The 26,715-nt window shown below is 39.7% G+C and overlaps 1 protein-coding gene across 4 annotated transcripts in view; it reads right to left on the reverse strand.

Annotated features, from left to right (window-relative positions):
- Positions 1–26,715, reverse strand: part of RFX8 (regulatory factor X8) — a 33,870-nt gene that overhangs the window by 2,076 nt on the left and 5,079 nt on the right. Inside the window, exons 3-15 of one of the 4 annotated variants that reach the window (XM_064646324.1) lie at positions 25,128–25,189; positions 23,546–23,632; positions 19,144–19,206; positions 17,526–17,589; positions 16,372–16,506; positions 16,215–16,292; positions 15,578–15,691; positions 14,784–14,934; positions 13,242–13,300; positions 9,015–9,171; positions 7,398–7,492; positions 6,157–6,271; positions 2,072–2,359 (exon numbers count right to left, since the gene is read on the reverse strand). In XM_064646324.1, coding sequence (XP_064502394.1) covers positions 2,072–2,359; positions 6,157–6,271; positions 7,398–7,492; positions 9,015–9,171; positions 13,242–13,300; positions 14,784–14,934; positions 15,578–15,691; positions 16,215–16,292; positions 16,372–16,506; positions 17,526–17,589; positions 19,144–19,206; positions 23,546–23,632; positions 25,128–25,189 — 1,468 coding nt within the window. Of the gene's footprint in view, positions 1–1,927; positions 2,360–4,704; positions 5,123–6,156; positions 6,272–7,397; positions 7,493–9,014; positions 9,172–13,241; positions 13,301–14,783; positions 14,935–15,577; positions 15,692–16,214; positions 16,293–16,371; positions 16,507–17,525; positions 17,590–19,143; positions 19,207–23,545; positions 23,633–25,127; positions 25,190–26,715 lie in introns of those variants that run through there. The other 3 variants (XM_064646323.1, XM_064646326.1, XM_064646325.1) reach the window with 3 other exon arrangements.

Here is a 26,715-nt window from a genome sequence, read left to right on the forward strand (position 1 = left end):
CCCAACAGAATGGGCTGTGGCCGAAAGGGTATTAGGAGCAGGGCTGCTTGGGAGATGGTTGCTTGGGAGCATGATGATGATAGTGATCAAAAGTCACAGAACAAAAATTCTCGTGTAATGGGAATCTACTCAGAGGATCTACAGAGGTGGCCATACAAATAAAGTGGTGGGTGATGGAGATGCTTTTGGCAGCTGTGTTTTTTATCAACCTATAGAATTAGTATTGACACACAAAAAGAAGGAATCTGCAATGGTTGAGGTGGGAGCTAATACCTGTCTGAAGAACCCAAGCGGGCAGAAATGCTCACTCACTCTATCACAGACCCTGAAGCTCTTTTGAGCTGCAGCTTGAAGTTTTTCAGCTCCCTCAAAAAGTTGAACCACACCATCAACAAGCTCTTACCAGAATCTCTTTTTCATCCCACCATTATCAGCATCTTGCATGTGGACTGGTAGAATCCATCATCTGTTGGCTTCTTTAATCTCTAAACATTTTTTACACTCAATCCTTCACTGTGTCCTTTCCTCATCCATAACTTCTCTCAAGTTGTCCTACTCCTCATTTCACATTTTATACCCTTCCTCTCTTATTCTGACACCTCTCATCCCTCATTCTAATCAGCCTCGCTCTGTTCTTGCAATCAGGTATGAAACATGCAAAGCTGATAGGCATATTTATAGGCACATCACTTACACAGACCAAACCTGGGTCAAACCTTTGTCTGTGTCTTGGTCAAATACCTGCAAAAAGCATTGAAATGGCCATAGGAGGCCATACAAAAGCCCATGTGGGCAGCACAGTGAAGAGCATAGGAAGCAGGGCAGATATTGAATGAGATTTCTAGTGGTTTATTTCCTCATTTCTGATCATCAGTGATTTAGAGCTCTCCTGCTAATAGCTGGCACTCAGCTCAGTTTGGTTTTTGACTATAAGGTGGTATGACAGGATGGGTTATTATTTTACATTTGAAAAACATGCCCATCACGTGTATAAATCATTCTTAGTTTGTCCCCTTCATACCTGCTTTCTCCCCTCCAACTTTTATTACTGAGCTAGTCTTAGCATATCCTATGTTTAAGAAATTAGGGTCCCCTAAGGGTTGTTATAACTAATAGAGATGTTTTTAAAACAGTCAGTTTCCACTCCTGGTCCTAGTATATGGAAACTGAATACCTCTTGGGATTAAAATAACTGTAGCAGGGTCGCCCCAAAAATGTAATTTTCTTCGTGAGTCTTGGTGCCATTAACATTTGTCCTTCACAGTTTTCTGGAAAACACAGTGTTCTCTGAGATTTAAGATAGTGTCTTAAATTTAATTTCTCTTCCATGTTACTGCATGGAAGACAAATCTGAAAACAGCTGAATGTCTAATTCATCGCTTGCATTAAGCACAGAGACTTGATCTACGTTCCCGTATGTCCCTATATTTTCGCCTTGTAGAAGACTCAAAGTCTATCTTGTTTTCTACCTGTATGCCTTACTTTATGCTAGTAAGTTTGGAGCAGTGGACTGACTGCAAGGAAGTCTGGTGGAGAGAAAGGTCTCAAGGATTTAATTTTTTTGCATCTTTTGATAAAATTAACAGATAACTGGAAAGCAGACAATGTGCTCTCGTTGCTTCCAACAGTGAGAAAAGACCACACTGTGCCCTCTCTCTTCTGATCCATAAATACATGCAGCCCATTTTGTCAGCTAGCCCACAGCCTGCTCCCAGCCCACCTGAACAGTACGGCTCTTCCTTAGACAATGCCTGGGGAATCTGATGGAATACCAGAGGTCTGCTGGAAACCTAAGGAGAGATCAGGGAACTGTGGTACTGAAGAGGTGGGTGGTGTGGAGATTACAATCCCTTGATAGGATTGTGGGATGGGTGTGAGGTGTGAAGGATGCTTTATGACTACAGTTTTCAGTAACATCGGACACAGCTCCATGAAAACCTGGATTTCATTAGTTCTACTTTACACAGATAAAAACCCCCAACCAAACACAGCCCTCCCAATCTCTCCTAATCTACCCAATTTATAACTGGGTTTTTGTCATAGTTTTCTTTTAAGTTAATGTTAATTTCACCTTGCTGACAGTGGCTGTGTTCACCAAACAACTCAGAACTCTGGAAAATATTGCTTAATCCAAAGTTATTCTGGTTCTGCATCACGAGAGCTGTCTGTGGAGCACTGGCTTGAGGCTGATCCTCTGCAAAACAGGCTGAGAGATGGCTGGGCTCATAAACACACAGAACAGGGACCTCATTTTGCTTTGCAACCAAGGAATTTCCATCTTCTTTCTCCTCCTCTATATAGGTCTGGAAAACGTGAGCCGCAAAATCAACGAGTAGCAAATTCAACAAAAGCCAGGATCCTAGTTTTAAAGAAAAACAAAGATAATTATGACAACCTTTTAATTTGCTTATCTTTATGACATGTTCTTTTTTGAAGGGCTTTGTTATAGTAATGGGCTAGATAAAATAGCAGATCAGCACTCATTTAACAGGACTTGCAAAATTACGTACTTTCAGATATCACGGCAAAAGAGGCACCAAGTGCAGATTTTAAACATAAGCAAAAGCTTTTTCCCTTATTTAACTTAGCGAGGAAAGTGTATTTGTGTTCATTCACTTTCCCGTTCAAGTTTTTCCCCCACATTCACTTCTACTACAAGGCTTATCAATAACAACGTATCATTCCCATTCTTCCCTCAGACAGATAAATCATTCCACCTCTTCCCAAGCAGAACCTCCTACAGACGTTTGTATGTCTTGTATTTATGACATTAAATGGCCTACGCCTACCTTGCAGCCTGAGCCATAACTGCTAAAAGCCACGAGAGACTCACTGAGGCCATTGACATTTGAATCATACCTTGACTGGAAGCCCTTACAGTAAAAATTAGATCTTCTTCCATGCCATAAATCTGTGTAGGAATTCATGAAGTAATTCATAACCTCTGCATCCCACAAACAAGTTTACATGGACATCAACAAGGAAGTACCACAATATATATGAACAACCAAGGTTTATAGAGCTTTAAAAATGAAAAATTTGAAATATGTGTCTGAGAAGCTGCTGCTTCTGCTGTTCATCCTTTTGGGGATCTTTAAACTATAGCAAAGTAGGTGGAAGCACTTTTTTACCTATGGAAAGGGATTTTTATAGTTGGAGTTGAAAGTATACAGACCTGACACTAGTAGTCCAAGAGTGTTTCTATCAGTCTTTCAGGTGTTTTCAACATATTCAATAAGAGTAAGCATGAAACCAAAGCTACCACTCCAGTTGTCCCTTGAGATAATACACAGTTTTCAAGAGGGACTAGGTTGAAGCAGCTTGCTTGCAAAGGAGGAATGCACAAGTCACTATCCAGACCTCGTGGCTTGGAATGCCTTGGAAGGTAGACCAGTAAGGAAACAGAAGTGTGTGAGCTGACATGAAACTCTGTGAGGGAAGTATGTAGAGGCACAATTGCTGGAGAGGAGGTGGAGCTGAAGAAGCTGTAGAGGTCCCAGTATCCCTGACTGTGGCTCCACACTTGCTCTGTGCTGCCTTTCAGCAGGGGTAAGTGCACAGTTCCTCCAGCTGCGCTTAGGCATCACCCATGTGGAGGCTGGGCTGGGCTGGAAAAGGGTAAAAGTCAATTCTAAATTCTGAGGTGTAAATATGTCAGTATATTATGTGTGCTGGATGTGGCAAACTCCAAGGCAAGAGATTGAGTCAGAAGTAAGTTTGGTTTTGGTTACTAGTATGTGGTTTATTTTGGGTGTGAGACATGCTGCATTTGGCCAGACACACTGGCACTCACACATTTCCCTAAATAATTGTGTGTCCTCAGTGTGGATGCTACATAGTTTGACTTGCAGGATGCCCACCATTCCTGCAAGAAATGCTGAGATTTAAGGAATTTCTGAAAAGCAATGACCCTGAGAACTTTTACACCAGATGGCTTGTTAACAGAACTGCTTCAGCCTGTCTGCTAAAACTCAATATCCTAATGGAATAGAAATATGTGAAAGAAGGGACATCATTATATCAAATAACCCAACACCTTAAAGAACTGGGGTTATTAAGAAAGAGGATAATAATGACCAAATTATTGGAGCACCACAGCAAAAGATTAAAAAACATTTTTAACTCTCTCATATATGAGAATAAATTATATCTTAGTGTTATTTAAGTATAGTAGGAAGACTGTCGTAAGTGAGGTGAAAATATAAATTGTAACTACTTCAAGAAAGGCTCTGCAGAGGAAGACATGCACTTCATCTGTTGCATCCCATCCTTTGACAACTGCAGAACAAGGAGCCAATTCATGAAACTCTTCTTGCAGTGGAAGGAGGGAAGAGGATGTCATCATCATGGGGAATTTCAATAAATATTATGCTTCCAGTACAGTTCTTGGAATTAATTCCCAGCTTCCTCATTGACAAGAATATTGCATGTAACATCAGAGAGTTTTGTGCAGAACTCCTCTAGAGATGAAGAAATGACTGATTATTTTATTATTATTGTAATGCAGCAGCTGATGGACAAGGGACCCTACTGTGCTCTGTGTTCCTTGCAGACACAGAACAAAACTCTGATCCTGCCTAAGACAGTTTATAATCTAAACATAAGGCAAAAGGTAGCAAGCAGCTTGATGCAGAAGAAGGGTGTGTTCATAGATGCACAAACACAGGCATTATTGGGGTAAGAATACCGAAGAACACATAAGGCAACAACCTTAACAATACCCCTTTATTATGTCTTTGCAGGAAACACATGAAAGTACAGTTTTGAAGGGGCATTTCAAATAAGATAATGAGATTTTCTTTGGCTATTTATGTGAAGCCCCATCCAAAAGAAGAGTTAAAAATAAGAAGGTGCTGCTTTGAAATTCTAAATGGCGGTTCATAGAGTTTGGGATTAGATGCTTCTCACAGGAGATGGTGCATTTCTGCAGAATGAATAATAGAGAGGAGCCTCTGAAAGGTGTTACAAATTACAAGAAAGGCAGTTAGGGTAGAGACTGAACTGATTTAAGACATGGTTGTATCACTTCAAATGACTTCAAGTGAACATGACTGCACAGTTCCTTCACTTCTCCTGCCTTGCACTGGTGTGTTATGGATTTGATGTTTGACAGCTTAGAGCCCTAAAACAGAGAGAAAACTAAGCCAGCTAAAGGAGTGACTATTTTCAGTCAATTTAACCTTCAATAGGTGTGCTACTGGCTAGGTAAACATTCAGGTCAGTGTAAGGCATAAGGAAAAAGAGCATTTGGAAGGAGCTGTTGTCAAATGACCTAACTGCCTTTTTGGCAAGTACTTATCACAGTGACCTACTCTGGCAGAGCAGCTCTTTCTGTAATATATAGAAAGAACTCGAAGGACTTGGAGTTATCACTTGAGAGACCTGGAATGTTTATGGTTTTGGAATATTAGTGACCCCAGCTCTCCATCACACCCTTCTGCTGTGGTGTGCAGCTCTGATATGGAGAGAGAGCAGAGGCTCTCACTTCAGGCTGCTGTTCTTCATTTCCCCACAGACAAACTATGACTTCTGCCAAAAGAGGGAGTACTGCCCTTCCTGCCATCTCCAGCTGCATGCTCCTACTCTCCCTTCTGCTAATCCTAGAGTTTTGCTCAGACAACTGGTCTCGTTAAAAACTAATAATTTAATTTCCCTGACCTATCTATAGCTACATCACCAGGAGAATGGGGATTGAAGGAAGGGAGTAGAAAGAAGGGATGACTTTATTATTAAGTAGCATGAATTTATGTCAGTTAAAATCATGGAGTCACAGAAACAGAGAATAGTTTGGGTTGGAAGGGATCTTAAAAACCATCTGGTGCCAACCCCTCTGCCACACACCTTTCACTGGATCAGGTTGCTCAAACCCCCATCCAGCCTGGCCTTGAACTCCCAGGGATGGAGTATCCACAGCTTCTCTGGGCAATCTGTTCCACTACCTGACCACCCTAACAGCAAAGAATTTCTTCCTAATATCTAATTTAATACTACTCTCCATTTAAAGCCAACCCCCATTGTCCTGTCACTACATGCCCTTATGAAAAGGCCCTCTCCAGCTTTCTTGTCAGCCCCTTTAGGTACTTTTAGATCTATTGCCTCTGTTATCTCAGGTCAGAAAGGGGCATATGAAATGAGACTCACAAAGATCCTACTTACCAAAACTGTCTGTCCTGTTGATGGTCAGAATCTTGCCTACAGTGCTCAGTAGGAGGTTCCATTTCAACATAAAATCTGATGCCTGCTTTTTAAATGTCTCTTTACTCCTGCTTGGCTGTAGATAAGGAAAATAATTGGTTTATGATAAAGCTGATTAAAAGAATTCCTTACTGTGTGGCAGACTGTACAAACTGGGAAGTAGTTTCAGGTTTTTCAGGTTTTTTCAAGGTGGAAAAAGCATCAAATATTTTTTCTGTTAGAATCCTAAAATAGCTGAGGTTGAAAGAGATCTTTGGATATTACCTAATCTGATCTCTTGTCCAAAGCATGGCCAGCTTAGTTCAGGACTTGTCCAACCAAATTCTAAATATCTCCTGAATAAAGATTCCACAGCCTTTCCAGGCAATCTCTTCCTATGCTTAATTACTCTCAAAGTACATTTTTTTTCCTGTCTATTGCCTTATAACTTATAACTGTGAAACCCCAGGAAAAGTCCTGTTCTTTCTTCTCTATACCATCCCATGAGGTAGCTGAGGGTTCTATGAGATGAATGCACCACAGAACTGCAAAGTATCTTTCTTAATTTAAAAAGGAAAAAAAAAGTCAAATAAGTACAGTTTACTTTGTTTCTTCAGAAAGGGAAAAAAATTACCCCAACTCTAAGTGTCACCCAGACCCAAGTTAACTGGCCTGGCAACCAACCCAATGCAGCATACAAGCTAGTACTAATTCTGAATCAGGGAAGGAAGAGGGATGGTATAATGGGTAATCTATCAAAAGGTACATATGTGAGGATGTTCATATTTGAATATTTCACAAGAGCTAGAGACTTTGTACTAGAAGTTGTCACTCTCCTACTACCTGCTAAAAGCCAACAGTTCAGTGAATCAAGGATTTCAGGGATTAGGAAGGATTCTTTTCATTTTTAATAACATATTACTTTTGAATTTTGGTTTATTAGCAACTGCAATAATACGTGTCTATGAAATGAGAGCAGATACTGAAACCACTTGAGTGGATATATGTGCAGAAATATGCTTGTAGTTGTTTGCACAGATGGAATTTTTGTATGCCAATTAATTTTCCATTTTCTGCAGCATGCATAAATTGTATCTATGCAAATCTGCAGTCTGTTCAGGCTGCTAGTGTGCAATGTAGCTCCTGCAGACTAGTGACAGTCAGCATGTAGCAAGATAAATGATGTGATCATTCTTTCTTTACTGAAATTATTAATTTTATACCTTAATGACAAAAGTCTGAAGATCTGAAGAGAAACAACTCAGGAGATCTCGAATATCTGTGGAAGATGTCAGTGAAGAAATTAAGTTTTTCAAACCTGTGAAATATAGAAGAGAGATCATCATTACATGAAGTGATTGGCTTGCCTTTTGGTTTGTTTCTGCACTTTTTAGCTTTCTTTTTCTTTTATCTTTTCCTTAAAATAGATTAAGACATCTGTTTCTAGTATTTTGATTAATATATAGTACCCTACTTGGACATGAACGTGAATTCTGACTGATTTCAATTTCCACCATAACTCCACTGACCTAGTCATCATGGCAAAGGTGACAAGAAAAAGCACTTCTAATGAAAAAGCTGGAATTTGTTTATAGGTAATACTAACATATGCATCTGAGACTTTTTGTGGTTGAGAAAAAAAAATAGTCTTGATTTATCTCTTGAAGGGAGAAAACAGATTTAAAACAATAACATTAAGTGCAGAATATTCTATAGGCCAACAGAATTACAGATAATGTAACCACATATCAGTGCAGCTGTTCCCTCAAAAGATTGGAGCCTACCACCCAATACCAAAAAGGGAAACTGCATCTCTCTGAGTTTATACCCTTCTAACTGAGATATCTTCCTTCAAGAAATTACATGTATAGAGTCTGTGAAACCTTGCTTATTATAAATAACAGTTTGCAAAAGCAATGAAAACAGAGAATGCAATAAATCCACCTTGGAAAGAGTAAGATCATGATAATATAATGGAAAAATGTAATAAGAGTGTTCTGTGCAGTGGTTTTGATTTTAACATGTATACAAATATTATTGAAATGGTTCTGCTGATTGTTCTGTGAAGAAGGCAAATTATTATTCCTGCTGAAAGCAGTCACAGAAAGTCTGTGGCATATCCCTTGTCAGTGCACAAGTCAGTGACGGAGCAGGAACAAAGAGCTGAGATTTCCCCCTGTCAGTTCTGTACACAGCCTAGTCCAACTTGCTAACATTTTAAATGGTAGACCATTAATTAAAAATTAACTTGCCATTATGTTTCTCTTCCTTTTCATTAAGCTGGCAAATACATTATGTCACAGCTGCATATAAACTGAGTATTTCATTGTTTACAGCACAACGTTGATCCCACAGGCCACAATACAGCAAAATGACATGAAAGCTGAAAGGCTTTGTCCAGTTCAGCATACAGTATTTTAAAACCTAGCTATAGGAAATGATTTTACGTGCTTTGATTAATAACAGAGAAAAATGTAAAATGCAATGATTGAAAACATCTTTTCTGTCAAAGGAAAGAAAAAATTAATATCCCTCCTTGCCAACCTTCTTCTAGAAGATACATAACTCAGTAACACAAATCCCACTCCTACTGCCACAAAAAGCTTTCAGAGAGAGTCAGAACGGACAGCCTTTAATTCTTAACCTTTAGAGTTAGGAGGATAACACCATGTGATCCATTCTCAATTTTATTGGCTTTTTTCCAGCTCTTTGGGTTACAGCAAGACAGTAATTCCCATTAGGGCAGATGCCATGAATGAGCAAGAGGAAATGCTGGAGCTTTAACAATGGCAAGCAAGGGCTTAAGTGGATAGACAAAATATACCCCAAAAAAATATTACATTTGAATTGTATGTTTTTCTGCCGCTTCTTTGGATTCCTAAACTTCTCTCGAAAGAGGTTTTTAGTCACATCCAGAGATCGCTCGTTGAAGACAGCATGCAAGCCTGATCTCAGAACAGTGACTGTGCTGTTGTTGTTCAAGAGTGCTCTTACTGTCTGTAGAGAATAAAAGAACAGTTAGTGCCTTTCATTCTCTCAAGCCCTTAAGTCAGCCAAATAAGGAAACTGAAAAAGGGGAGCTTCCCTTACTCAACACTAGACTTCATATGAGCAGACTCCAAACTGGGAGTCAGGGGGTATAGGATCAAAGGAGATAAGTTGTCTTCAAGAGATTTTTGTTCTTTCCAATGACACTCTGTTGTCTGCGATGAAGCAGACAAGGCTAACATGCTTGAATTATCTGGGCAATTGCCTGGGCAATTGGTTTTGCCTAGAGTTACTATAATTACACCAAATAACAGTATTTTGTCTAAAGTATGGAATGGTGTATCAGGGACAGCTTTCCCTCGATGTTACCTGTCCTTAATACATGTTTCAATTAAATTCAAAGGCAAATTCAATTCAATTGTCCAGTTGTCCAAACCTTTGAGAGAGTAAAAATGACATTAGAAATATGTTTATTAGTTAAAATAGTATCAGTTGGGATTTTATCCCATTTATCTGCTTATGAGTCATTTGTGAATGAATCTGTCTTCATATTTGTCCCAAAAAGTATTATTCACATAGATATCGCAAACAATTTTCAGACTAACATCTGATCCTCATCTCTTCATCTTTTTTTAATTAATTGCTTACATCACATAGTATTCCTTAAAATTCTTGATGAAATGATGAGAACAGTCAAGGACACTAAATCCAAATCCATTAAATTTTGTTAACCCATACATTTGGTCTCTCACTTCCGTACTGAAATCAGTAAGATCCTAAAGCCTTTGTTGGATTTTGGGCTTTTATATGAATAATCCTTGTCCAGTTGTGCCTTCCAGAGGAAAAAAAAGTTTTGTAAAATTCAGGAAAACTTCACAATTCATAAACATTTTAACAAATCCCATTTACCAGGTGCTTACCATGACCCCACAAGCAGCAGTGAATGCAGTTTGTTTGCAAATACGATTTCCAATCTTGTCATTCTGCTAACTTTTTTGAAACACTAAAAATATTCTGATTCTCACTCAGTAATCCCCTTCATCTAAGTTAAAGACAAAGGCATTTTTCTTATTTGACTTGGAGTTTTCAGTGTCAGAAGAAGAGCCTGCAACAAGAACATATGATCCAAAGGCTGGGAACTACCAGGGGCAGCTTCTTCAGTACCCTGCTAGCACCTGACTCCATACCCCAACACTGCAGACTTATCACTTTAGCCATTGGACTATACTAGATATAATTTTCTAAATGACAGCACTTAAATACAGCTTACCAGAGGCAGGAATCAGCTCCAGGAAATGACAAGCATCTTATTCACATTCCTTTTTCAAAGGGAATTTACACCTTTTTATGCTCTAATTACTTTTGCATGTCCAGGTGGTAGCAGCTGTCAGCCTGTTTTATCTACACATGATGGGAAATTTACTTTTTTTCTTTTGAATGCTGACCCTGACAAAATTGTTCATATTTTCTCACCAGATGGCTAAATTATTGCAAAGTACTCTACAAGGGATGGCGTGGTTACACTGTTCGGAGGCTGCAGCTGCACTGTGCCTCTGTAGTACTTCTCACCACAAGCACTCTCACCTGCTTTGACCATAAGTCTCTAGCTGAAATCCCAGGTGCATTTTAGACAGGGTAATTAGAAATATCATATTACTCCTATGTGAGAAGAGGAGATAAACTTCAGATTTGGATAGAAATAACTGAGGAAGGATGTGATGGAGATTTGCAGAGAGAATTGCATGAAGAAGAGTAGAAATTTTTTAAATAATAAAGTATTTTTTCACACAAAAAATAATCAAATCCTGGAACTCACTACCCCAAGATGTTGTGATGTCAAAAATCAAGCTATTTAATACTATGATGTGGATATTAGCTGTCATCTCAGATTGCTGGAAGCCAGGAGAGTACAGTGGAAGAGGAGGAAGTTATTGCTTGCTCTACTCACACCCACTTCACACGAGCATCTGAGGAGGGCAACAGTGTGAAACAGGATAGGAGTCCACACAAGCCTAGGATGGGTCTGACTGACTAAACCACTCAGCAGTCTTTCTAAGGGACATCCACTTGCCCATGAACCACTTGCATATTTTTCACAAGCTGAAAAGTCTAAACACCTGTGGTGTTCATCTCACCATCTTGTGCCTTGGACAGGGTGACACAATTTGCAGGAGGATATTAACTGGTATTAACTGGTATTTCTTTCCTACCCTGTTTCACTGGAGCCCAGCACCCATGGCTTTGGCAAGATCTATAACAGAAATTATAATCAAGGCTATGTGACTGCTGAAGGACTACAGAGATGCTCATTTACAAGACTTACACAGTCTCACTTATTGAAATTACTGGTTTTAAATTGATGATGGGACTAATAATCAAGTACAGTGGAACTCCTTTGCTTTTCTCTTGTATTTTGAAGAAGCTCTAGAGAAGGTACAAACATCATTTACTTGTGAGAGCTGTAAGTGTAGATTTGACCCTGATTCTTGGGTCTGCTGTGCTCACTTTGTGCTGATTAAACAGTGTAAAGGGGATGTAGAGCAGCCAGAAGCTGCTGCTAGAGAATTTCCCCAACTAGCTGCATTTCTCTTGCCCTAAATCCTGAGGGCATAAATCTAATTTTGACTCTCTGCAGCTTTTCTGCACATTAGGAATAGGGAGGGAAGACTCAAAAGCTACAACCAGCCCCTTACCATTACAAGAAGGATGATGTGAATTCTGAGCATGCAAATCAAATGCAAATGGATGGGAATAGTTGACACTTGTGATCTTGCTGGACCATGTTCTTCAATGCATAAGAATCCCTGTTTAGAAGCACATAAAGCTAAACTTTTCGGGTATTAGTATCTCCAAGGACTGCTGCAGTAGATGGAAACTCTGAGTGCTTAGCACTTTACAGAACTCAACTTGTTGCCTGTGTTAGCACACCTATGCATGTTTGTGCATTATTCATTTTTTTTTAAAGTAAGAGGGGGGTGTGTTTTCTATTCTGCTGGTGATGAAGCCTTCCTTCATTCCTTCCTTCCTACCTCCCTTCCCCCTCCCCCCCCTTTCTCTCTCTCTCCTTCCCTCCTTCCCTCTGTTTATCGTGGGGAGACAACACAGTGATTCAAGTCAGGTAGCATGTTGGGGAAATCTAGTCCTTGTTGTCTGAAGGAGAGAATATACCACCTGTTCTCTTTTGCTTTCTTCCCTATTTCTGAACTACCTCTTCTGCCATGGCCTGGACCGCCTCAAAACCCAAGGGTTTGGAAGGATCCAAGGACACCAATGGAAGAAATATCGCAGAAAGGGTACAGGCCTGCATAATAATGCAGCACTGAATGAAACGATTTACTTTGCCATGTTCAGAGGTTTAAAAATGCAGCTTCTGGAGGCACCTCTGTAGCTGAGAAGAATGATACTGCAGAGCAAAAAGCAGGCAGAAATATTAATTGTTAGAGAGGTTCTTCTCTTTTTCTTCACAAGGAAAAAAGCCAATCTGAGTGACCGGACCCTGAGGAGGAAAGGGTAGAGGAGGCTACCCTGCATCCCTCTTTTCTAACACTGTTAAAGCAGAGGATGGAAAAGATTTTTCCAGCTGAATGATGGGATCTTGAGCCCTTAGACACTTCATGGCCTACTCCCTGACCATGCAGCTTCTCCACAGCCAGTGTGTTAGTGATCTCCCTCGTGCAGGCTGCTGCAGCACTTGTCAGAGAGAGTGGTCAGGATGTTGCACAAAACCAACTTTAGAATAACTCCAGCATGTGCTGTCTGACTGACTTTGTCATGGATGAGTGAAGATACTGAAATTGTCATCTGATCCTTCCAGCTACTGTGTTCTCCTCTCCATGGGGGACCACTGACCACATCTCAGAGGCTTTTGCAGAATCCAGAGGGAGGAAAAGGTCCTGTCAGCATACTTAATGATGTGGGAAGAGATGAGTAGGAGGGTGAGCATGATTTAGACCATGCTCAGTTAAGAACACCCATGCTGCTGCTGCTATTGTCTTATAGTGGAGCATCTGAAAATTAGTCCAAACTGCTTGTGTGAATGAGATGCCCAGCTTTTTTGCTTCACGGGTTCTGCAACATACCTTGGCCATGTTACAAAGGTCTGTCTGTCTCCTGAGTCTTTTTACAAACTCTTTAACTTCTGTTAAAGAAGAAGAGGCATATGTTTCACATCATTAATATTTTACAGTCTAAAATACAATAATGAAGACAGATCTTTTAAGTTAGAAAGTAGATCCCTAGGGGAGCTTTGGAGGGTAACAGAGAGCACAGTGGGGGCTCTGAGCCAGCATTATAGGCTGGGCTGGGGACCCTTGCAGTCAAAGCTTGCAAGGAGAAGCTGCCTGGGTCACCATTCTTCCTTCACTGTGAATCTATTAACCCATGATGTACAGGAAAGATACTTTCAATATTTTTTTACATTTAATACTTCCTAATTAAGACTAATGCTCTTTTACCTGTATGGTTTCAAGTGAATGAAAGCAACTGTAAATCTAAACCTCCTGTGTTTTGTTTAGACAGTTTACATTTCCACCTTTATGCATCTATAATTCTGCAGCACTGTGAATAGGAGTTGGTTTTTTGGTTCTACTTTTGTCCTGTTTATGTGTTATATAATTATGAAAAGGTCCAAGAATACACTTCTTAAGAATAAAATATAAAATAACTAATTTTCAGTTGCAGGGAAATCAAGTATAAAGCAACTTCTGTAGACAGAGAATGATTTTCAGTGAAAATTTCTGTTTCTATGATGTTTGTACAAAGAAGAAAGACCAGGATGCATATACAAAGGGTCATAGGTGATTATTGACATATATGTCCATGCACATACATGTTAAAAATACATTACTAAGCTTGCTCTGTCAAGCATTCGAATGTAAGAAATGCCAGAATTAAGTTTGTCTGAAAGTCTTTCTTAGGCATATGAATCCTAATACATACTTTTGTCTACACAGGAGCCCTGCTTTACGACTACGGAGCTGGTCTTCAGTCAAGGAACAACTGAGCAACATGATGTTTTAGTCAGAATCTTCAGCATCATATATATAAATATACACATGTGTGTTTGTACATATTTACAAATGCAAACATATACACACAGAGTATATATATATATATATATATATATACTCTATATATGTAGTGTACAGACTTTTTCCAATCATCCTCAATTCCTCTAAGGGAAGTCATAGTTTCCCTATAGGAGTGTGGCTTTTTTCCCCTCCCTTTATATTGAACTGTGCTATAGCCATTAATTAATTTATCGGCATGAAACCAATTGCAAGGTGAAGAAACAGAATAATATCTAAATTTCAGAGGGCAGGCTGCTTATTGTTTGGTTATCTACACAGCCAAAGCAATCATGGCAAAAGACAGATCTTTAAAAAGGTTTAAGTACACTTCAATTTACCATAAATTGGGAATAATTTTGCTTTAAATTTGTTCTCACACATTATCTGAGACTATTTATTTTTAACTGTATCCCAGCTAACTCTAGTTGTTGCTACTATTGAAGTTACATTAGCTAAACAAGTTTTTAAAATAATTTAAGAGTCTTGTAATACAATCTTTTCTACAGTTTAATGAGGAGTTATTTTTGAAAATTTCTCTTACTCAAAACCTACCATTAGATTTGGATGTTTGGAGTATTAGTGGAAATCCTCCCAAAGGATTAAGCATCCAACGTTTAACATTTTCACTGAACAATCTGATTGAGTCGATGTGATGTGCAGGCACCTCCTCTAGGAAATCAGGAAGTAGGATGTTCTCCAGTTCCTAGAATGCAAATTCATGGTGCTGCAACAGATGGGTGTACTACAGATATTTGCAGCATCACCAAATAAAATTGTATTGATAGTTTAAATGTAAAGAAGGCCATTTTTTTTCTTCCAATTAAGCAAGAGCTAAGCTACCTTTATTAGCAGAAGAAAAAAGATTTTAAGACTAAATATTGTTTCCTGAATTAATTACTAGACACTACTTAATGACCTGTTGCAAGTAAGAAGCAAATTATTTTTATCAGAAAACTGCATATTTCTATATGTCTACTGACAAGTGCAGTAGTGTTCTCAAAGGAAAAGTAACTCTCATAATCTGGAAAACAGTTATCAGTTGAAATTTCAGTCACATAACCTCATGCCAAAACCACAGACCACATTAATAACAGCACATTCCATTGATATCGGGGACTTTCAAATTAATACATAGGAGGAAAATGGAAGCTATCTCAGATTCCACTGGCTCCTTTCAAAACACGTACTATTCTCTCTCAGAAGCCAAAGAACAGAGATGAGGTAAGAACGAAAATCCCATTTGTACAGCACACAAGAAACAGCCGATCTTTCTCCTTATATAGAATTACTAAAAAGACATAAACACGTAGTAGCATAATTAGGACAAGCAAATGCAGCTACAATACCTTGAATAGATACCTATCATAGCTTTTTAACAGCTGGCACACATCTGGTAAGCACATCAGTTCTATTCTTTCAGGCTGCAGAGACCTCCAGAATGACATGATACAGTCTTCTACCTGTCACACAAAGCCCTTTATGAATTTTCACTGATTTTGCACTTGTGAAATCTGAAGTGTATTTCAGTAAAACAACATACAAGCACAGAAGCAAAGGAATGACTGTGGAGATGGGCTCTTTACCTGGGCCCATCCTGGCTGGGCTCCAGTGTAAGTGGAAGCATCCTGGGGAGATGGCAACAACCTGAACCTCATAAGGCAGTGTAGGAAAAAGGGGAGAAACAAAGAATTGTGCCATAGACATGAGGATATAATGAAAGATATGTGTCCGTGGCCGTGTGTTATGTGCTGGGCTCAGACCTTTTGATGTGCCAGGCGGGCTCAGGATGTGTTGCAAACTCAGATTCTTGGAGCATGTTGTGTTAATTCAGAATTTCAAAATAACTCGACTGAATGCTCCTTTAGTCCGTAAATGATCATCTACCATAGATCAAATAATGAAGTAAATAACTACGCAGACACAATTTTTTTCTTATAATTGTTTGCTGTTATCAGTATAAGTGTTATTAAAGCAAAGGCATACCTGGTCAAGCTTGTTCTCTCTCACCATTTGTAAAATAACTTGACAATAGTTGTAGTAGTCATTGGCAAGCAGTGCAATCTGTGACCAAAAAGACAGTACAAAATGATCTTACAGCAAAAGAGCTAACTTGCCTTATGATAAGATACTTTGAACGTACCATTTCGTAGGGGTCTGTCTCACTTTGCACTTGCTCTCCAAGGAAGAACTGGTTGAAGTCAGGAAAAAGGTATTGAAATGTCTCTTTCTCAGCCTTTAGATAAATGACAGATGGATAATACTCCAAATTCTTACTCTTGATGCATCAGAATTTATTTTGAACAATAAAAAGAAAAAAGATTGCAATTATTTTGTCAGTTTGGTTAGAGGTATTAAGTATTTTCAGTATTTTCTTGAAATTGTAAAGCACGATTTTTTAATAAGATTTATTTCTTCAGAGAAATACTTGTCCTTTTTTTTCCTTTTTTTTTTTTTTAGAAAATTGGGATGGATGAAAGAAACAAGCAGGGCTGCCTAAACATTTAAATCCTAAACCATACATGAATTTCTTTTTAAAACCAGTGAATATTTAATGCAATACATATCTTCCACATATATTTTCTATAGCACTGATGTCACACTTGTAACCTTCTGCATAAGGCTGAAGATAGTTGTCAGGGTGACAATAAAAAGAAACAAGATTGCAATTGGCCATCATTACATCCATTTCAGAGCACTCATTACTGCACCCGAGCACTCCATAAAAGTAAGACAGACATCCAGTCTCTCATTTTTTCCTCACTTTGATTCACATAAGTTTGTTGCTCATGCTCTGCTGGCTGATGTTCAACAAGCCATTCCATGACAACTGACTGAGGGGAGAACTACCATACATTCTACCTGTACATTCATCCTTTTCAGTGAGCAGGGGTTATGCTCTTTTTTCTTAATCGTTTCCCAGTATTTAAACACTTATCATGGCATCTGAGCATGTTGAAAAGACACTGTCTCACCAGCATGAGGGCCTGGTACCATGGGCCTCAGGCAAGGAAGGCTGTACCCCACTAACTCCCCTAATATTCAAAACCTGGGCTGTCAGCTGCAATTTCCACTCTCAGTACAGACAAAATTATTTGAGCTGACATTAAGACAACAAAAATATTTAGCTAATGGATGAGATAGGAGTGGGGGAAGTAAGCACGTAGTGAGATTACACAGACAAAGATTATTTTGAAGAAGATGGGCTAACTGTATTTCATCAGAACATATTAGATAGTGGTTCCAACTAAACACACAGATTGACATTTTGTTATGTCTAATGTATCTGAAACTCACTGTTCCTTTTTTTTGTCTATTCTTCTTGTAATCATCTGCATTTTCAGAACTCCAGGAATTATTACTGTGATAAAATATACAACAGAAAAAAATATAAACTTTTAAAAGCTCACCAATTTATTCTGTATTTAGTAAGAAAATGAGCTCAAACTGGATAGAGTACACTAGGTTGGAGCACTGTGTTTGGGAAACAAACCCTGCTCTCTTTCCTATCATTCAGTGGTCCCATGATTTTCTAACAAATCTGAAGACGACTTTCTTAATTTTAAGATAAAGCTGAAATATTCGTTATAAAGACAAGGTATTGGCCATTTAGCAGTGCCATGACTTTAAACTTCTTACACCAGAATCACGGGTTTGTATTTGTAGCTGCAGTTTGTTTGGAATGATAGTAATTATTATAAACATGAACATAACAAAAGCATAATCATCCTTGTTCTTAGATTTCACAGTTATGATATTTTCTGCACTGTACATCAGTTTAAATAGCATTTTGTTTCTGACTTTCACCCATCTACTCTGTAAAGCTGGCCATGATGTTCCATACAGTCAGAATTTACTTGGTCCTGCACAGGCTTGATCAGTGGCTTTTAGCTGGAAAGCCAGGGATGAAGGCACAACAGGCTGCTTTATTGCTGGACTATACTATCTCCTACCTGCCTCCCTGCCTGTTTTGCTGAGGCTCAGGCTAGTGGAGGGAGAGACAATGTTGCTAGTAAAAGGGGAGCACTGTGAGAGTTGGATGCCTCCAGTCAAGCCTCCATTTGCTGCTGGCGTGCTCACTGTCTATGAAGGCATTTCAAACTCCAGGGACCTTTGGGACTCGGCTGTTTTGAAGGGTGACAGACAGGGGCATTGTAGAAAATGTGCTTCCACTGGTGATTGCCAACACTCAGGCTATCTAATCAGAACTTGGCTGCTGGGTTTCACTGCTGTGATGTATTATAAACCAGGGTACCACCACACGTCCTGAAGGGGCATAGGATAAAATGAATTGCTGTCTGAAAATTGCTGCCTGAAAACTCTGGCCACTGAAAATGCTTCCTCTCACTTCTCTGCTCCTCACAGGACTGACTCTTGCCACCTTTCCCTCTGCCACTACTCTGTGCCATGAAGGCTGTGCTCCAAAGAAACAACCAAACTGGCTGCCCAAGACAGGGAACAACATTTATGCTGGGCGTGTTTGGTAGTGCTGGTGACTCTTTCTCCCAGATGTTTTAGAGGTGGTGGCTGGACAAAGGGAAACACATGTAAGTAGAGACATTTTATAACGCTTCTTTCAAATGAATCCTTCCTGCAGATTTCTAAAGCCTGTGAAACAAAATTAATGAATATTTTCCAGCTCCTGCTCTCCCTGAGAAGGCGGCCAGCTGTATTTTTTTTGCTGCCGCTACTATGGCAACGTGTATCAGCACTGCTCGCCTCCAGTGGGTTGGCTCCCACGGCAGGCTGGCTCCCGCTCCCCCCGCACAGGGACATCGAGGGGTGAGAAGGGGTGCTGCGTGCGTTCTTCTGTGCCCCGGCAGCTAGCCGGGAGCTCAGGGGACATTAAATGGAATATCTGTGGAATGCTAACATCTATATGCCCCCACTGTCAGCAAAGGGGATTGGGATTCACCTGGTGCCTGCAGAGGTGCTTGGCTGTACGTCAGAGATGCTCACTTCCCCTGGCGAGCAGTGCCTGGGTAAAGACAAAACACACAAAAGAGGAGGTGGGTGGGAGAAGGGGAAAATGGGCGACAGCAAAATCACAAGGAGATTCACCGTCTCTCTTGCAGAGTTTGGATGATGCTGTGGAGTGGGAACTAGAGCTAAAATGGGAAATACAAGATTGGGGATGACAAAAATATTAACAGAGACAAATGGGGAGGACAAAAGAAAAATGAAAGGAGGAAAGGTGGTGAATGTGCATGCTGTTGACTGTTAGATTACACTGAGATTAGAAAGTTAATTTGCTAGAATCATATCAGATTTTTTTAATGAAAAAATCATGGGTTTGCTTCACTAGATAGTCAGGAGCCCAAACCTTCCCTATAAAGCAACTCTTACAAAACCAAAATTCAATTACTTTTTTTTTTAACATTGCTGTAGTCTGAGCCACAGAAAGTACCATCTTAGGGAGTGCTTGTCCTCAAAGCTCCCATTCCTAGAGGGAATGTATTCCTATTATAATGAAAATTGGTAATTAACATATTCCCTTAATGTCTGTAATGCATTTGGAATCTTCATGGATTACAGTTGTGCTTATTTGCACTATTTTCATAACATCATCATCAAATCTGTGGTACACGGATCTTCAAAGATTCAAAGATTTCTAAACGAACCAGCTCACAGGTTCTTATCGCTCCTTGTGTGAACATGTTCCAATCCTGACACATTCGAGGCCCCACTGACTATCAACATGCAAATGCCTTCTTTGTGTTCAGAGGCACACCATCTTACTGCCATTTCTGTGACATCAACAAGCATAGCTCCCAAGCTGCCAGATCCTTCAGATGCCTAGTTCGTCACTACCAGCACCATATCAATTGCTGACTATTTCATCATAGTCAAGAAATATCCTTTTTCAGTAATTAGAAAGAATGGTTCATAGTTTTGAAACAATCATTTTCTTCACCAACCCACAGGGTGGATGGATGCCTTGATCTCTAAACTGGGCCCTGGGGTCCACCTTCCCCTGCAGTAGGTGCAGCAGAAAAAGGATGTACATGTTGGACTTTATTTATGGATGGGAGGGCACAATAGTAATTTAGGACACATTCACTACTGAAACAGATATCTCCTGTCCCTTCTAGAGGGAAGTGGCAAGAAGCCAGAGAAATATATCCCATTACAGGAGTCTGGCCCACAGACCAGCATTTGAACTGCACTGAAATGGTATATTAAAAATCTTTTTCACTCTAATTTGGAAATTTCCACACCAACACACTCTCAAAAACTGAGATGTTATGTGTCAAATACCTGTGGCATGGGTATACATACGATTACCTATGTGAGAACAAAATTTCTTCTTGCAGGTAGAAAAGTCTACAAGTTTTAATTATTCTTTTTCTAAATTTCAATTTTAAAATTAAAAAACAATCTAGAATTTGCCATTGCTATTTTACCAGCTTTGCTGGATCATAAAAAATTAACTGTGATTTCGAAAAGTACTGAACTTGATGAGGTATTTCCTTGATGTATTCCTACTTAAATGCAAAGAATGTACATTTGTACACATTTGTACACATACAAATGAAAACTAACTGATTTATTTGGTTGAAGCTGATGCTTATTTTGTATGTGACCTAATTATTTCTTTCAAAGTTGTGCTACTCATGCTTCTCTGGCTGTGTCATGTGCTTTTTTTACTGCTTTCTCTCTGTTTTTCCCTGCTATGCTCCATGAGACACTAAGAAGTAATTGTGACACCCGGCTGCCCAAGTTTTGTGGGGCTATATGTTGACTTGGGACAGAGACCTGTGGCTGCATTTAGAGTGGAAGCTGTTCTGATTTCAGCTGTCTGGCTTCACTCAACATCTTAGTGTCTTCTTATTTCTGTCTGAAATGAAGGAACCATCAAACAAGATAATTTTGTAGTTAAGGGACTTTTCTATTGCAACTAGAAAGATGGCCTTTATCTAAATAAAATCTGTATATTTTGGTTTATTTTTTTTAATATGAAAAGTTATAGAATCATAGAATAGTTTGGTTTGGAAGCGACTTTCAAAGATTATCCAGTTCAACTCCCCTGCCATGGGTAGGACACCTTTCTTTAGACCAGATTGCTCAAAGCCTCATCCAACCCGGCCTTGAACACTTCTAGGGATGGGCATCCAAAATTTCTCTGGGCAACCTGTGCTAGTGCCTCACCACCTTCACAGTAAAGAATTTCTTCCTAACACCCAATCTAAACTGACCTTCTTTCTGCTTGAAGCCATTCCCCCTTCTTCTATCACCACATGCCCTGTATAAAATCCCTCTCCAGCTCTCTTGTAGGCCCCCTTTAGGTGCTATAAGGTCTCCCTGAAGCCTTCTCTTCTCACGGCTGAAGAAACCCAACTCTCTCAGCCTTTCTACAATAGGACAGCTGTTTATGTTAAGAAACAGTATCAAGATCAATAGCTAGCTAGTTTATTTCAGCCCTTTCCCTGGAATACCTTCCCTTTTCCTTTGTTTGACCAAAGTAAATATAGTTTTTTAGGAGTAGGTGTCTGGGCAGGCACCTCTGCTGATGGAGAAGGAGACAGAGGTCTGCAGCTAGTGCATCAGCTCCCCTATGGTTAAGCATGGGCTGCAGCGTGTTCCCCAGCCCACTGGAGAATATGGCTCATTTCCATGAGGAGGGCCAAGAACAGAAGCTATGCTGGCATATGTGATGCATCTGTCTCCCAGTTGTAGCTAAAGTCCTTCTTTTTGCACCTGGCCCAAATTTAGTCAGCACTGGTTCTTTGGTTCCTGCCGCTTTTTCTAATTTTTCCTCATGTTTCTATGCTGAGAGGAAAAAAGAGCAACAATTCAAATTGTTTTGTTCTCTCTCATCTCTACTGTGACCAGACCGATCAGCTCCGACTATACCCATCAAGATTGCTGTTTTCAAGTGATGCTGAAGGAAAACTTTCTTTCCCTGAAGAAGAAAGACCAGTATAGACTTAGCCAGAGACCTTTAATGTTTCTTGAACAGTGGACAAGACCTTTCCTAATTGTGGATATCAGTTCTTATATCAAATCTCAGGCTGGTTCTAGTCATACTGGGTGCAGCGGATATGAAGACTATCACTTCAGTAAAGGGTGTCATGAGAAACCAGCCTATGAATAATTTGTTTGGTCTCACAACAACTGACTGCCACTTGATTATCTGCAGAACCTGATCCTCTGCACTATCCCATCATTTACTGTTGTCCTTCTATGGACTTCTGCAACATTTCTCTGCTATAAAACCTGTAGAGAAAGGCAACAAACCTATGGGTATATTTTTTCATGCTCCTGCAGAGCATGCACTCAAGTAATTGAATATTATATAAAATATCACAGACACTGAGAGTTTCATCATTACCAGATATCTCGGTGCTTAATAGGCTGACTTGTATTGCCCTTGTATTCATGCTGTAGAATAATGCTATATCTGCATATTAAAGAATAGAAACCAAAGTACAGAATTTACCCATATACACACCAAAGTAGTGTACAATAATATAAGAGCGTGAGGATACAAGACTGGTCTTCAAAGTCCAAGGCATATCATAATTTTCTTCTCCTGTGCATTAAAAAGAAGTGTAAAACTGTTACAGACTGGCAGCATTTTCCTTCCTTTTTTTCTGGGGAGAAAGGCAAGCCTGTGGTTTTTTTATAGGAACTATGAACTTGACCATGATAATTCATCCTCTCCTGCCTACAATTGGAGCATGCTTCTTTCTACACTCTAATCTGCCAAACTATTTTACATTCATCAATTATTTTTAGGCTTTTAAGTTTTGCAATCAATTTATATTTTTCTTACACTGTCTTCTCTTACAAGAGGTGATTTTTAAAATCTGATCTTTTAAAATTAAGTAAAGGAAGCATTTTTGAAATAATATGCCTCAAGTAGTAAAAAAACCCAGATAAAATGACTGTGTGTAGGACTCTTCAAAACAGCGCAGTCATTTATACCTCAATACAGGTCTCTTCAGCCTACTATTCAATAAGGAAGGTGATACAATGTCATGAAGGCATTTCAATATGGTTTTTTTGACCTCCCATTTTGAGTCTCAATATATTAAGCTCTTCTTTTAGGTTTGGCATGAGTTCTTGCTCTTAAGATTTACATGGCTAAAATGTCCAATTCAAGGAAGTCCAGTTAGGCAAGGTTTGTTTCCAAAATGTAATTTCTCCATTAGGGTGTGGGACCTAATGGCACAGGACTTTTATAGTGTGCATAATGAGAAGAAAAATATAATGCTGTTGCCAATATTCAACAGATGATTTACAGACTTTTATGTACAGACAATATATATACTGTCATGTGACATTTTTTGATTAAAACATTTTAAAAAACAAACCTGAGATAATTTTGTTCATACAGAAGACAGCAAAAACGTGCATAAAAGGAAGAGTTCTTCTTGATAGCTATTCCATCATAATGATATCTAGAAAATTAAATAAAAATATCAACTGACCATATGATTTTCATCGTCATTAAATAATTCATAATCTTCCTTTGAAAGCAGATCATTCTATTTAATCAAAGACTAAGTAAAAAAACCCTTATGTTTGTTTTTTAAATTATGTTGAATATTTATTTTCCCCACCAGAAAAAAAATTACATAAACTATTTACAAACTCTTTTTAACAGTTTTTGCCCTGGAATGATACCTTCTTCTAAATGAAAAAAAAAAATAAGCCAGTGAATAGGGTGCAACAGATTTGTACAGGACAGTTGGTGAAGTCAGGGACCAGAGTCTCAGCAGACAGAGGTCTTCATATACCCATGGACGTTGAAGGACTTAGTGCAGCTGTTTCCTGGCTGTTCACAGTAGCTTGAGGACTGGATGGCCCATCAGTGGTCATGGTGAGCTAAAACTCAATAAACCTGCCAGACCTTCTCTAAGGTTTATCCTGAGCTCAGTGAGCAATGCAGTCACCACCTCTGCTACCAAGGTGTCTTGAGCTGGCTCTTCCCAGATTGGGCCACGATGAAGCCAAGGGAGCGGTGACGTGGTTTGCGGCCACCAGCAGCCAGCAAAGGGTGCTGCTGATGGAGAGAGCATGGAGGCTGGGGCTACCAAACACCATCCCAAATACTCCCTACTATGAGGAGAAGCCTGGGAGTGTCTGCAGGGAGGCACTCCCAAATTAAAGGATCTTGTGGCTCAAGCTGATAGCAAGTCCAGACTAGTGGAGAAAAGCCACAGATCAAGTAAGGGCATGTTGTTCTCAGAGCCTGTAGTTGACAGCTTCACAAAATGCTTGTAAAATTTCTCTATCTCACTGTCCTTAAAACATCCCCTTTCCCAGTCTGGATGTTCAGAATATGATTATAATTTTGGATACAAAAGAGCATCAAACTCTCTGTGCTCTAGAAGAAGAGAGGAAAGAGAAAAGAAAGGAGAGGTAGGAGGAGGATCTGAAGTCTGATTTAAATGGTTTGAAACTGCTTACAGCATTTCCATTGACCATCAGTATGTGCTGGGTCGCTCCATGGATATGGAGAAGGATGAAAAACACAAGACAGACATCAGTCATGGCTGCCATCCCCACACATCCCAGAAACAGGCTTTTCTGGCCTTGAGACCCAGTGTCTCAGGAGCTCTGAGTAAGGTTGCGATGTCTAGTAGATGCCTCATGCAAACCATGGTGTTAATAGCCAGCACAAATCAGAGCAATAATTTTTTTCAAAGCAGTCTGACCTGGAATTCGTGCCCTACCAAAGCAGATCCAATACGGTGGTTTTCATGGAATTTACTCTATTTTAACATCCTTGGTGACACCATGAATCACTCTGGATATTGTGATGTGTTACAGACTTGCAACCAACAATTCAGCTGCTATATTGCAGTGCTGGGGCTGAAAAGTCAGCCACTTTAAAATTTTATTAGAATAGTTAGAAATTACATTTTCAAAGAAAGGACATAAAACCAATACCTGATACTCCCTGCTGTGGTCCGCTTTCTTGTCACCAGACCCGGGAAAACTAACTGAATAAGCTGTAAAGACAAACACAAAATTACAGATACTTCGCAAATTCATTCTAAAATGCAAAACTGTATCTGCCTCCATTTTTTGTCTTTATCACTTTGTTTGCTTTCCATCATTTGCAGGCTAATACCTGTTCTTACATACCTCTCAAATGGTAACTGTTGAACAGAACTCAATGAGGCTTTTGTGGATCAAAGGCTAAGTAATTTAAGGGATTACTTCCCTAAGGTAGGAAATTTTTTTGTAGAGTAGTCTGTTTTACCTTGCACTGAAAAACAGTCAGTGCTCACACCAGTAGACCCCCCATGATCAGGGGGTCAATCAGCTGGGGGAACTTGAGGGCACTGTGATGCTCCCATACTCTGCCAGACCTGCAAGCCTTATTCAATTAAGTAGGACTTACACAAGGGGCTTCACCAACCCACTTACACTTGCAAGGTTACTGACAGGATAGGGCCCGACTTATCTGTTTTAAAAGGACCTGAATCATCAAGCTGCAAAGCAACCTTTTGACCACCATGGTGGTAAGTGTGAACTGAGGTCATGCAGCATCTGTCAAGGTCAGGCTCTACAGTGTAATTAGATATTGTCAGGTTAATAATCCACTCCACTATGATTGTTCTGCATGAGCTGTGTTGTGAAGACAGAAACTAACCCAGGACACCTGGAACTAACATTCTCTATATAGCAGCAACAGAGTATCGAGTACTCCATGTCAGTGAGGAGTAAGAAGTGTCCACTCAGCAGCACACAGCTTGGACTCTGTGCAGAGTCACTGGTCCAAAGGCCTGATAAAGAACAGATTTCTCAAACTCACACTAATATGCACCTCCAGTTTTAACAGTGGTCTTGTTCTTTGCACGTTTCTGCATGCATCCACATCAGCTGCTCCCTTTCTCAAGTTGATAGTTTAGCATAATCTTATTTTCCTCAAAGGCAGCCTATGAAACTGGTGCTTCTGTGGCATAAGACACACACTTCCTCCCACTGTCTCTTCTACAGAGACAGCACTATATTTAAGTAGAGGGACAGGGCAGATGAGATTAGCAGTGTCTTCAATCACCACCGTTTGATTCACATGAGGCTTGACTGCAAAAGCCCTCACAGTCCACATATATGTAGTGCAGTCAGGTTACTACAGCTTGGTGAATTATTAATAGCTCAGCCCATTAGCAAGGCTGGAGTAATTGTTACACGTGCACCTTCAGTTTAAATCAGGTCTGCTGTAGTTCCTGCCCTCCTCAACTTCTTGCTGCATGGTCCTTTCTCCTGCTGCAGAAGGACAGACTATTTCAAGCCACTGGAGAGATGCTCCCCAGTTTGCTCATTTGGGTTGTGTTGACTTGCACTGCAATGCACTGGGCCAGGTAAGGCTGTGAGCAAACAGTTGCAAGTACCAACCCATAGCACCTCTGGCTCATCAGCTAAGCTCTCCTGCGTGACCAGACTCATGCTTCATCTGTGCCTGTCCCAACTTAAAAGTAAAATGCATTAATGTAAACCACAAGAAGGCTGGTAATCAGTCATGCCGGAA

Source organism: Pseudopipra pipra, chromosome 2 (assembly GCF_036250125.1).
Source record: "Pseudopipra pipra isolate bDixPip1 chromosome 2, bDixPip1.hap1, whole genome shotgun sequence".
Taxonomy (NCBI): Eukaryota; Metazoa; Chordata; class Aves; order Passeriformes; family Pipridae; genus Pseudopipra; species Pseudopipra pipra.